Source organism: Drosophila persimilis, unplaced genomic scaffold, assembly GCF_003286085.1.
Source record: "Drosophila persimilis strain 14011-0111.01,24,50 unplaced genomic scaffold, DperRS2 tig00000002-arrow-pilon, whole genome shotgun sequence".
Taxonomy (NCBI): Eukaryota; Metazoa; Arthropoda; class Insecta; order Diptera; family Drosophilidae; genus Drosophila; species Drosophila persimilis.
Window position 1 is genome coordinate 15,508,782 of NW_020825289.1, and position 12,318 is coordinate 15,521,099.

Genomic DNA, 12,318 nt, shown 5'->3' on the forward strand with positions numbered 1-12,318 from the left:
AGATACGCACGTACTATATAGTGTACATGGTCAGCATGTTATGGCGATTTCCCCTCAGGTATTGTAGCAGAATCAAAGACAAAGGTATTTTGTTTGTTGATTGAGGCCTGATTATGAATAATTATATGTATGGCTGTTTAGCTCTCATCGATTTGTTCAGTATCTCTTAAGTATAAGTACATACGCATCCCTTTGTCTGATGTGTAATGTTCGTATCGTTTCTTCTGGTTCCCATTGAGTTGATGTGGCGTAGGTTTCGTAAAAATAGGTATCATATACATATATGGGTATGGTAGGTACACATATGTATGTCTAAGCTTTGGTCTAGTTTATATAATAATTCGCGTGCCATTCGATAGATCTCTACCCGCCTCCCTGCCTCCCTTTTTCGTTCTCCTTCTAGACCTCCGGTCACCCGTCACCCACTGATTCGCTCTCAAAAATGCTGTAAGTACGCTTGGCTATCCAAAAATATTGTGTGTACATATGGCAAATCCTAAAAATTCACTAGATCTTTACCCATTTTTGATCTACACTATGACCCACCGCCTGGGAAGGGACGACCTGCTCACACTGGACTAGATCCATGGAAGAGGTACACACCGTACATCTATACCAGCGTGAGCGCTCCCCAAAAAGTGGGCTTTCGTTTTATATTCGTTTTACGGTTCGGATTCAGGTAACAAGGAAGTTTCTCCCTCTCGTCCTCACTGCCACCACTCACATGCATACTCGTACAACATACAAAACAAATAAATATTACAGCTAAGGTTAATCCAAAGTTCATCCTTTTTGGGCGGTTTTTAACCGATCTTCGCAGATTTCTTTCCTTATCCATATCCACATTCACATCCACTTCCCATCCACTGTATACATTTTTACTTTAACTAAACTAAATTAACTTTAATTCGCTCGTAGTCCTCCCATTTTTGATTCCATCCTCTGCTTGGCACAAATGTTTCAGTGGCGATCGCTCCAGCGTGCATTATAATATGGGGATTAGCATTAACATTGACCCCAAGCAATGGTGGATCAGCGCGCATTAGCATTTTGTATAATTAGAATACTTTAGTTTCTTTTCCTATTTGCGTTTCGTGTGTGCGTGTGTGTATGCTGGTTTCTTTCGCTGCTTTCGCCAGCTAAGTGATCCGGAAATACGTATGTACAGTCCACCGGATGGCCCAGAGTGGCGGCACCCCTTAGAGCCGCAGCCGCAGCCAGAGCACGCTGAGACCTGCCAAGAAGAACGAGCCAGCAGGCAACTGCTGTAACGCTGATGCTGCTCCACCTCCCACTGAGCCCCCGATGCCGGCCCGCATGATCTGGTCTGGTGGAAGATTCATATCGATAAGCTCATTGGATGCTACGGAAAAAAAATGGGAATGGGTTGCAATATGAGTTCATGGCTAGGAGAGCACTTATATGAAGATGACTCACCGTCATCGTCCGCTAGGCGGAAATCATGATCTGGCGAGAAGTTGGACCAGCCCTGGGTGTTCCTCGTCTTGACGCGGGCATGCCAAAGGCCTCGTGCCGGCAGATCCAGCTGATGCGTGATCTTCCAGATGCCTCCCGTCTGATTATGTCGCTGCGTTTGCAGAACCGAAACAGTGCTCCAAGTGTACGACTGCAGGGAGATGAAAGAATTAGTCAGATCTCTCCGATAGCGCTCCAGAGGGACCAGATTGCTTACCCCTGTCAGCTTGTAGTCGAGCATGGCCTCGGACAGAGGCTGTAGACTGCGCACCAGCCAGTGCATGGTGACCTTAGTGCCGTCGATGGTCATGTCCTCGAATTGCGGCGTCTCCGGGTCATAGCTGAGGTGGATCTTTGCCTCGTTTGAGCCAATGGCGTTCTCCACGTGGCACAGATACTCGCCCAGGTCGCCGACATCCACATCCTTGACAATTAGTGTGGTACGATTGTGGCCGTTGTGGAAGGAGTTCTTGATCGAATACTTCTCGGACAGCTGCAGCGTCTTGCCATCCTTGATGAAGAAGCTGATGGCAATAGGATTGGCGCGATAATTGCAGTACATCTCGGCAGTGCCGCCATGCTCCGTGTTCACGTGGTGCCGGTGCGTGGAGACCTTAGGGCTATAGTGGACATCGATGGTGACCATGCCGTGAGGCGGATCGCGGCTCCCATCGTCGCCGAGGCACTGATACACGCCTGCGTTCATCTCGTCTACGTTGTCCAGCACAATGATCCCATCGGCCGTGTCCTCGGGGGATGACTCCACGCGCTGACCCTGAAAGTAGGTGTTGGGAAATGTGGGGGAGGGGCACGGGTAAGTGGATGTGGTAAGGATGATCTCGGGACCCGGTCAACATACATTAAACGACCACTTGATGCTGGTCTCTGCCGATAGGTACGTTCGACACTCGAGCTTGTGGTGGTCGCCCTGCCTGAACGTCTGCGAGCGATCCGTAACATCGCGATCGTCGCAGAGGATCGACAGCCGGGCGCCCACCCTCAGTGTCGTTATCTGTCGAACGTTCTGCGGAAGTATGGCACAATTATATTCGCCTGAGTCGTGAGACGTGACACCCCTCAACAGGATCGAGTTGTTCTTCATGCCCTCCACGCGGTTGCTGACCGAATTCTGGCCATTCGCAATGATCGTCGTGCCCTTGTACCACATCACCGCGTTGTTGACTGTCGAAAGAGGAAGAACTTATTCAATTCGGGTCTTTTGGGCGAGTCTTTTGTGGGTAAACTCACTTTGGAAATTGCGTGCATCACAATTGAGGATCACATCATCGCCCGGCTTGGCCTCGATCCTCAGTTCGGTTTGGTCAAAGTATGGCGGAGAACCGGACAGTTCTTGGTTCTCGGGGGGATCTGCTCCTTCCAAATTATCACCATCGTCACCATCCGTATCGCCATAGTCGTAGTCATCGCCCTGGTAGTCTGTTTCCTCCTCAATGGGCGAGCCATGACAGCGAACTGCAGATAGAAAAGAAAGCGTTGCATTGTGGGATCATTACGTCATTGGATGGTATAGGGAAAGGTACATATGCAGGGAATGCATGAGTGCATGCACGGGCATGTTTGTTCCTCTGTTAATGGGAACTGATAAAAATCACACAACATCAAGAACAGAGCAATGCTTCCAATGAACGGGAAGGGAAGGGAAGGGCAACAAGCGAACTCATTTATGAGAGTGCAGCTCAGAAGCGGAAATTAGTTTTCCACCGGAACTAGGGGGAGATACACATATTTGCAGAAACTTGCAGAAAATTGATTAGTAATGTTAAAGGTGTGGTGAGTAAGTGAGTATCTTCTTCGACACTCTGACTAACGCCTAAAGGTATGCCTCATCATCTGTGGTTCTTTTTGCTCATGCCCCATCTGCGTGTCACACAGCTCATAGAAAATACATGGAATAATTCCATCACATCACCTTAATAACTAATCTCGTATGCAGATAACAAACTAGATACCATGAGGGTAATCCTCGCCAAAGCCTTAAGTAAATTTTCCCGGCCATAAACGCATTAGCAGTCAGCAGAGGGTTCTTTGGTTATGGAATGTTAATTACCCCTTGAATTACATACAATGGTTGTGATGGTGACTCCACCTGTAAGATCGTATGCAAATCATTTGAGTCACACTTCAAACCGCAGCTCGGTGTGTTTTAGCCATTACTATTTGCATGCCATATGCGTCTCTAACGGGTAAAAGTGGGCTGACTCATGGCTAAAATCATCATCATAATCATCTTGGTTATACTCGTATGGCTACGATGGATATTGGTGGATTGCGCAAGTCGTTATCAATTGCCGATAAAAGCTTTTTAAGGTAAACACTTGAGTCGCAAGCCGGCAAGAGTCGTCGAGTCGAGTCGAGTCGCCACGGCAGCCATACTCGGAGCCGGCTATCTTATCCAATTGCTGCCCCTGGTCGCATCCGCTTGACGCACAGCCAGACGCCCCTTTTATGGAGTGGCCGCCTGGCCAGGTCGGGCCAAAAACAGCTTGCCATCGTCTCATCTCAAGAGGATGGAGTGACCTTCACCGCCCGATCCATCCTATTCGGGGGGAAGCTGACGAAATTGCAATCTTCAGCTGCAGCCTTCGCCCGCTGTTTCCGCTCGTGTCAAGGCCACAACTACACTGTACAAACATATGTACATATATGTAGTATATATCAATATCCAGAGACTTGGTTCCACATCCCAGCGTACCCAATTGTTGTCCGTAAGTGGGTCAGCGCCAAAAGTCACAGGAGAAGTGCAAGGCAGAGGCAAGTGACTGGCTTTTCGCTCTCGCTATCGCTCTCATGCGTCATCCGGCTCCCTGAGCTCGCATTGTCCTTGGAGCGATGTTGGGGGTTGAAAATATGTATTAAAAAACGGAACAACAGCCACAGCCCCCACTCAGAGCCAGTTTATCCATATGGATGGTTGGATGGATGCTACTTTGGGCGCTCTCTCCCTCTCCCTTTCTCTCGCTCTATGTAATCCTGCTTTGAGTGGAACAATGGCGTCGGGATGTCGCGGCGCCAGCTCCAGCTCCAGACTCTGGTCCCTCATCTCTATTGCTCCCCAGCGAACGCTGTTGCTGCTGCGCCTGCCACTCCCTTTGTCTTAAAAGTTCAATTTTGTGCTATACGTACACAATGAATGGCCTTTTGTGGCCTGCATTGCGCCTGGGGCGTCGTCTGGAGCATGTCGCATTCCTATGACCAACTTTTATGATTTTTCCGTTGCTTTCGAGATGAAGTCATGTTCGATCGAATCGGAGTTTGACAGTTGTCAATACCCTCTTGCTATATTGATTATAATTTCTACAACGTTCAAATCAGAATCGTCGATATGGTATTCGCTAAGGATGTGTCTTCTTTCTTGGTGTAGGTAGTATAAAATCTGCAGATGTGATTGGTAAAAAGCAGTCTATGATGTGCTTAACCGATTCAATTCAAAAGGAAAGCCCCACTTTTTCATCACCATATTGTGGGGTGCATATTCATTATACTTATTGCCCCAGATATACATTTGCGTGTACATTGTACATTGATATGCACCTCATACAGACTCCTTGTGGCAGGCGCCAGTCACACTCATCAATCGTCATATCAGCGAGGACAGCCCATAGCTTCGACTGGCTCATTGATAACTCTGATTCCAGATTCAGTTCAAGACTGTTTTCGGTATGGGTTTGATTGCAATTTCATGATCATGCTGTTTTTGTTGTTATTGTCTGTCTGTCCCACATATGGTCCGTTTAGGATCGTATGAGCTATGAGGTCACTGAGTAAACAGTTCTAGAATGGCCCACATCCACGACCACCTCCACGTTCATCTCTGAGTCAATAGGATGTGTATAAATAAATTATGGCATACTCCCAGATGCCAATCCAAAAATGCACAATTTCCAAAATATCGAAAAGATCGAGGAGCAGATTCGACAAAGTCAGCAATAGTCAGGCTATGGCAGTGCTACGTCCATGGATATCTGATTTTTGATGGGGAGGTCATAAAAGTGCCAAGAACTAGTCGAGTCCACATGCCAGGGGTAGGAGAAGGTGGTTCGTTCTACGGCTATATACGCCGATATATCTATATGTATGTACATAGTACATAATTCGATTCCAACAATTTGCATAGAGTCACAAAATGAAACGAGGAACAAGCGCCGAAAAATCCAGACACACAATAAATGGAATCAATTGATTCGGCAAATCAATTCCCCTCTCCAAAAAAACAAAAAAAAAAAAACCAAAAAAACCGAGGGATCATAGGAGGGGCACGAAATTCACTCCGCACCCTCTGGAACATTTTGATTGATCAAATCATTGATTTATTATGCGATCTTTATTTTTGGATAGCCAGCGTCTCCTCGATCGTTCCCCATACGAATGCGTAATTTGAGAATGTTTTTTCTAATTTTTGTTGTTGTTGTGTGTTTGGAAAATACCGAAACATATCCAATGAAAAATCAGCCAAAGTACTTATGTACTTTTTTGCATATACATATACTATAGGTATGCAGACCCGACCAAAGCACTCTATTTTCGTAATTTGTAGCCCATTAATTGGGTTCCCTTGGAATGGGACTTGTTACCCTGGACAGACCGCCAGCGTAGTAAATAAACAATTCCCATTAGGGGCAAGTATTTATCAACTCAAATTATGGATTTAGAAACTGCCAAAGAATCCATCATAGGAACAAATATTTTCGTTTCGGCTGCTCGGAATGTTATGAAACATTTACCTACAGTCTTTACAAATTTGTGTTTGTTTTCTAGGCCCAATATTCTTTGATATTGTATTTTGGGGCAGCCCACAGACTGGCGTTTGTGGAATATTTTTGGCTATCCGCTGCTAACAGTTGGCTTATCTCATGGCTAAAATTGGAAGAAAGGAACTTTTAATTAAAACCAAAAAATTAATAAAAAGCCAAATATTTTTCATTGTCGGTGGTCGCACCAAAGGGAAATACACATCACATGGCCTTTTGGCCTGGGATCGGGACAGACAACTGATTATATAGAACATTTGTGGGTGGGGGGCGTTCCACATAGAGACACAGTACCCCAGCACCAGCACCAGCCAGCAACAGACGTTGGCTGCGAGAAGTTTACGAGCAAATATTCGACATCAAAATGCCATTCTTTGCACAACGTTCGTGCATAACAAATATTTACTCTATTCATTGGAGTTTGAATACACTTGCAGAGGGTATTACAATTTTGGTACTCCCTAAACTAGATGCATACAAATTTGTTTGAATCATAAATCTTCCTTTAACGGCTATCGCTAAAAAATAAACAAAATTACTTTCAATTAATTTTGCAAAGATGAAGTTCTGGCATTAAATAGTGAATAAACTTTTAAAGGGTACTGCCAGAGGATGGAAAAATCGGGGTGCTGCCATGAGATCTTCCCCTTTTTACAGAACACATGGCTCCCACCAGAACCGCAGACTCCCCCCATAATGGTAATGCAGAGCGGTGTGGAGAGGCAATAACTTTCCAAGCCACCGTTCCACAAGCATTCCCCGGTACGTACGAGAAATGGAATGTTCACCGTTATCAACAATTTGCGCCATATCACCGAAAGCGAAAGAGATAAGTGCTTGCCCCTCTTTGGCGATAAGATATGCTTGTTGTTCTTTCCACTGGTACGCACACACACAAACACACTCGTATATGTATTGGAGATACCTTCGAATGTGTGAGTTGAATTTACGCAAAAGGTAAGCTAAGGTACGCACGTGGTTACTGGGCTCCACGCAGCTACAACTACACCTACACCATCGTATCTGAAGCTTTCACATATGTATGTGGGTATTGTATGTAGGCTAACAGCATTGCTCATGCTTATTTTCGTCAGATGTGTCGGCGGCATTCAATTCATAATTTCTGGAAACTTACGTAAATTCATTAAACAGAAGACATTAAAAGGTCGTGACACTTTGAGAACATAAATGCCAACCAAAGAAAAGCATTTACTCGGGGTTTAGTTGAATGAAATCCTCGAAATTAACATTACCTATGGATCGTGCAATATGGCTTAAGTTGGTTAAGTGACAGATAAGAATTGAAGAGTCGATGCAATATAATATGTGAAAGGTGACTTGCACAAAGAGCACTATATGTATATTTATACACGAAGTAGTGCAAAGTAGTAGTGCAGTAAATTTCCCAAACGTATATTCCCATTTTTCTGGAAATTCCTATTTCTATTACTACAAAAATTCCCCCTGGATTCTCGGTTACCCAATCAATCGCTTAGCTCGTGATGTCAAACCCCCTTTGGTGGAAATCTCTTGGAATTAGTTCGAATTAGTTCTTTGATTAAATAGATCATTAAGCTGAGTCCTTGACTTACCATAAAATTGTCCAATTAACAGACAAATGAGCAACAGCCACGTCGAATCTCTCGCCTTAATCATGTTGATTGCTTTTGCTTTTGATTTGATTTTGTACTTTCTGTGTTGGTTTATGGGCTGTTTCTGTTGCTGTTTGATTTGGTTTTGGTGCTGTCGGAGGTAGGTCGTTAACTGCAATTAATATGTTTGGTTGGTACTTAATTAATTTGCTACCCAAAATACAATCTACAAGCGCGGCCCCAAAACGGGAGCCGCCAAGACAATCGAAGACATTGATAATTTTTTTTGGTTTTATGATTTCTTAATTTCGCTTATGCGTTTTATATGCGAAAAGCGCTCCGGGCCGGAAACATCTAATTGAGCTGTACAAAATTGATGGAAAAGCGCGGACTACAAACGATTTTTCGCAACTACTGCCGTGCCGTGCCGTGGCGTGGAGTGGACAAATTTTCAATCGTTTGGTAAACATTCGCGTCGAGCAGTCGAACACTTGGCCGGGTTATGCAAGGCGCACTCATGGCTGGTCTGGTCTGGTCTGTTTGCCATTTGCTCTCCGTCGATAAGTCGTATCTCGAAGATATTATGATCTCTATGCGAAAAATCGCCATTTGCTATTGCTGCTGCTGTTGCTGCTGCTGTTGTCCAATTTACAGCTCATGGTAGGCTCTCTCCCTCTCTTGGTCCGACTCAATGCCAGTAAAGTGGGTCGAAGTGGGGTCTGCAGTGGGAAGGGGGTTCTGTTGGGTCAGGGGTGTGCCAAGTCGAATAGCATGCAAATGTTTATGCATATAAATAAATTAATGTGCAAATGCGAAAAAATTGTACAACCAGAAAAGCCAATGAAAAAATGCCTATACAGTCAGGCCACACTTGTACAGACCGTGTAGTGAACACTAGACTACAAATTCGGGCCACTAATTTAGAAGCTGTTTGCATACAGATGCCTTGCATAGCTCTCATACGAGCCGCACCGGCACAGTGCACGATTCGACATGAATACTCCTCTCCGTCTGTTGCTGTGTTCGTATGCACATATTTGTTCGTGTGCTCAACTCATAAAACAAACAATTTCGCAATGTCTGACGATCATAATCCATAGCTGATGCATTTTGCAAAAATATTTGAAAAACAACATTTGAAAAAGTTTCTTTTGCATGCACGTATAGACGAATTACTGACACTCTTTTTGCCAGCAAAAGTCTATAAAGGAATAATATTTTCCAGCTCTTCTACACTACTTCAGCCATCGTACTGTTAGTTGTCTTTCTCCTAGATGTATGCTATGGTTTTATTCGGCTAATATCTAAGAAACAAACATATTATTTCCCGATCGTAATAAACTTCAGATGTGCATCGATACTTCCACTTCAGACACCCTGTGATGTTAGAATTGCAACATCGAAATACTCGTTTGATGATTCCATCAGGTTATTAGACAGAGAGCATCCAAGATAATTTAATTATTTATTAGATTTTTCTTAGATATTATCTTGGGACATATACATACATATGTACATATGTATGTCTATTAGGAAATATCTGAAAAAATAAACATATTCGATGGAGTTAATATCAAACAATTTCTCATATGCCACGGTTATCGAGTAATGTAATCTACAAAATTAGATATCCCCGCCCATGTAGCACGTAACCCCCTACATTTCACACACCACAGCGAAAACTAACTGACGAGCTGTAATTTCCGCACATTCACATGCTAGTACTCATTTTCCCACAACTATACACAGAACGAACACATGTACATATGTACATTTGGAAGTGTCAAGCATTTCAAATATAGTACACCCGTTGACACCTTCCTCTAACGACTTGACTACAAAAGCTCTTGACTATCACTAAAACAAGATTTACCGCTCAAACAGACGTCAGCCCTGGCACCACCCAGCCATCGTACGGATCCAGGCTGTATAACAATTAAGAAAATCAAAGAAACAGAGACTGGGTGTGGGGAGAGATTGGGTGAAGCGTGAAGAGTATAGGGAAAGGTGCAAACTTAGTTCTTTTTGTTGTTGTTTGTCGTTTTGTCTTCTATTCTTCTTCTTCGTTCTCTTCAAATCAGTGCCTCTTTTTCTGTTGTTGTTGTTTTTGTTGGTGTTTCTTCTTTGGCGTTTTGTTTATTTACATTGCGCTCAGAAAGTTTACACACACACACATCTACACACAAGCACAATTACTGCACTTGTGTGTGCAGGCGTTGGAGAGTGAGCGGAAGAGCAGCGGCTGCTGCTGCAGCTGGCTTCAATCTGTGTGTGGAATGCTTTTTGGGGGGCAGTGTACTGCACTTGCACTTTGCCGCCAGAAAAAATGAATTGAAAACTTTGTTTTATATACCCTTTTTCACTACATCACATAGATATCAACAAGAATCCAATCTCTCATTTGCTCGAATGAAGTGTAGCATCGATCCATCTGTAAGGGTATCTGATGGATCAGCCCGAAACAAGTAAGAAATTTGTTTTCCATTGAACGTTTGTTTGCAGTTCTCCCTCCTCTACCTTTGCCACCCTGTCTCCACCGTCCACCGTCTGCACATCCTCTGCAGCAGCTGGCCCTTCTTCCGCTGCCGCTGTAACTGCTCCTCCTCCTCCTCCTCCTCCTCCTGATATTTTCGCTTTCGTTTGGCGATTTTCTTGGCTTCACTTCGCTTTCGTGTTGCTTGAGGTATGTAAGTACGTACGGGTATATATTTTTGCTGCTGCCAGTTTGCCGGCAAAGCGACAACTATTTTACATATTCGTACATATTTATAGAATGTGGCAGAGTGCAGACAGAGACAGAGAAAGAGAGAGAGAACTGAAACTGAATCTGAATTTTGGCTGCAGATTGAGTGCAGTGCCAAAATGCATTCTAAGGCGGAGCGGAGGATGTGGGGCACATCTGTCACACTTGCCACATATTTGTGCGCAATTATTATGAATCATCGAACCGGGCCCAAGTCCGAACCCAAGCACGGCCGCAAGATGAAGTCAGAGTCGAGGTTCATTGGGTAGAGTCTGGGGCAGGCTTCACGGCCAGTTACAGAATGGATGCGATGAGAAGATTGTTTTTTTTTTTATGTTGTTGTTGGTCTCGGTTTTGTTGTATTTATTTAGCCTGGGCCTAGAGGAAGAAAACTGGTTTTGCTGGTCCCGTACCCCCAGATACCGACGAGAGATGAGAGCTGCCGCAGAGCCGCGGCCAGCAGCAGCAGCAGCAACAACAACCACAACAAAATTCGGTTAAAGCGTTAAAAAAGGCAAAAGACGATGTATTGTAGTGCTTTTTTTATATTTTGTTTCTTGTTTTTTTTTTTTGTTTTTGGTTTTCCTTTGAATTTTTGTTTTTACGTGAACACGAAACCGTTTAACACTTGCACTTGCAACGCTTTCGCCCAGTTTTGGCCACGGCTAAAAGGCTATTTGAGCTTAATTTTACAGATTTCCGCGAGAGTGGTTCATCTTTGGCACAGCTGTGATTTGGTTGCTTAAAGTCTAAGGTTGTGCGAGGGCGAAGCCGAAGGCCTGCTGGTGTTAGATGGAGACTTAATTGAGACCTTTGCGCCTCAGATTCTTTTCGTGCCCGTACGCGATGCTTTTCAGACGAGAACTGGCCAGTGGAGCGCGTGCTGGGATGCCAAAAGCGCTGCCGTTGCCGCCGCCACTGCCAGAAACGATGGAAACGAGCCAGCGAGCGCCAACTCTCCCAATGCCCTCGCTATTTCTCTCTTTCTCTCTCTCCGTCTCTGTCTGTGCCTCGTGTGTGTTTGCTGCTGTTTCAGGTAAACAGTGTTCCGTTTCCGTTGTGGTGCCAAAAGCCATGGGGCTACATAGTATCCATCGGCATAGGGCACGAAGCGGGGGCCAAGGCGAGCGAAGCCCGCGCTTTGGGGCGGGATGGAGATGCGGATGGGGAACAAGAAAGATGCGTTAGCTGCGCCGCAATGTCACTGCCAATTGATGTTAGCGGTCCATAGAGGAAGCCCTGGCATAGAGCCATATATACTAGTATATCAGATGTCCAGGCTTTGGTGTCATACAAACGATTTTCCCATGTTATGCTCGGAATCTGATATTTCTATTCTTTCTTTAAATTCAATTTAAAACTTATTATTTACATAATATTGATTTCCTTATAGGGGAAAAACACTTCCCCCGACACCTTGGCATTAAAGTCATAGATCCTAATTTTGAGCATGGGTCTAGTCCACCATAATCCTAATGCCGAGTTCATAAGATATAAAAATACATTTTTTGAAATTTAAAACAGACTTCGTGCCCAATTTCTTTTCTAAGTACTGATATTATTCTAAATCAATAAGTATTACAGATACATATTTAGAATTCGTCAGAAATTATTTGTGAAAATGTACCGCCAATAGATTATTTGACTATGCTACCAGTAAATAATCTCATCTTAGTCATTTTTGTTTGTATTTAGTCATACTATCACATGGAACCTTATCTGTCTATCACTGCAGATA

The 12,318-nt window shown here is 44.2% G+C and overlaps 1 protein-coding gene across 3 annotated transcripts; it reads right to left on the minus strand.

The window, feature by feature from the left end:
* Positions 1–395: 395 nt before the first annotated feature.
* Positions 396–11,442, minus strand: LOC6592631 (protein amalgam). 3 transcript variants are annotated; one of them, XM_026985536.1, is made up of 7 exons: positions 11,392–11,442; positions 7,838–8,009; positions 2,725–2,949; positions 2,336–2,658; positions 1,694–2,251; positions 1,438–1,627; positions 396–1,363 (listed from the first exon to the last, which is right to left on the minus strand). In XM_026985536.1, the coding sequence occupies exons 2-7, from the start codon at positions 7,899–7,901 to the stop codon at positions 1,200–1,202; spliced, it is 1,524 nt and encodes a 507-aa protein (XP_026841337.1). In that variant the 5' UTR covers positions 7,902–8,009; positions 11,392–11,442; the 3' UTR covers positions 396–1,199. The 3 variants fall into 3 exon arrangements, with proteins under 3 accessions (XP_026841337.1, XP_026841339.1, XP_026841336.1); XM_026985538.1 differs by lacking the exon at positions 11,392–11,442 and adding an exon at positions 11,274–11,366; XM_026985535.1 differs by lacking the exon at positions 11,392–11,442 and having other exon boundaries at positions 7,838–8,197.
* Between the last annotated feature and the right edge of the window lie 876 nt (positions 11,443–12,318).

Bases quoted from the DNA above. Each gene is read 5' to 3' on its own strand.
- LOC6592631 (XM_026985536.1), bottom strand. From the start codon at position 7,901: ATGATTAAGGCGAGAGATTCGACGTGGCTGTTGCTCATTTGTCTGTTA. The intron at 2,252-2,335 runs GTATGTTGACCG...ACCTACTTTCAG, and splicing joins GCATCAAGTGGTCGTTTAAT to GGTCAGCGCGTGGAGTCATC. The intron at 1,628-1,693 runs GTAAGCAATCTG...ATCTCCCTGCAG, and splicing joins TCGACTACAAGCTGACAGGG to TCGTACACTTGGAGCACTGT.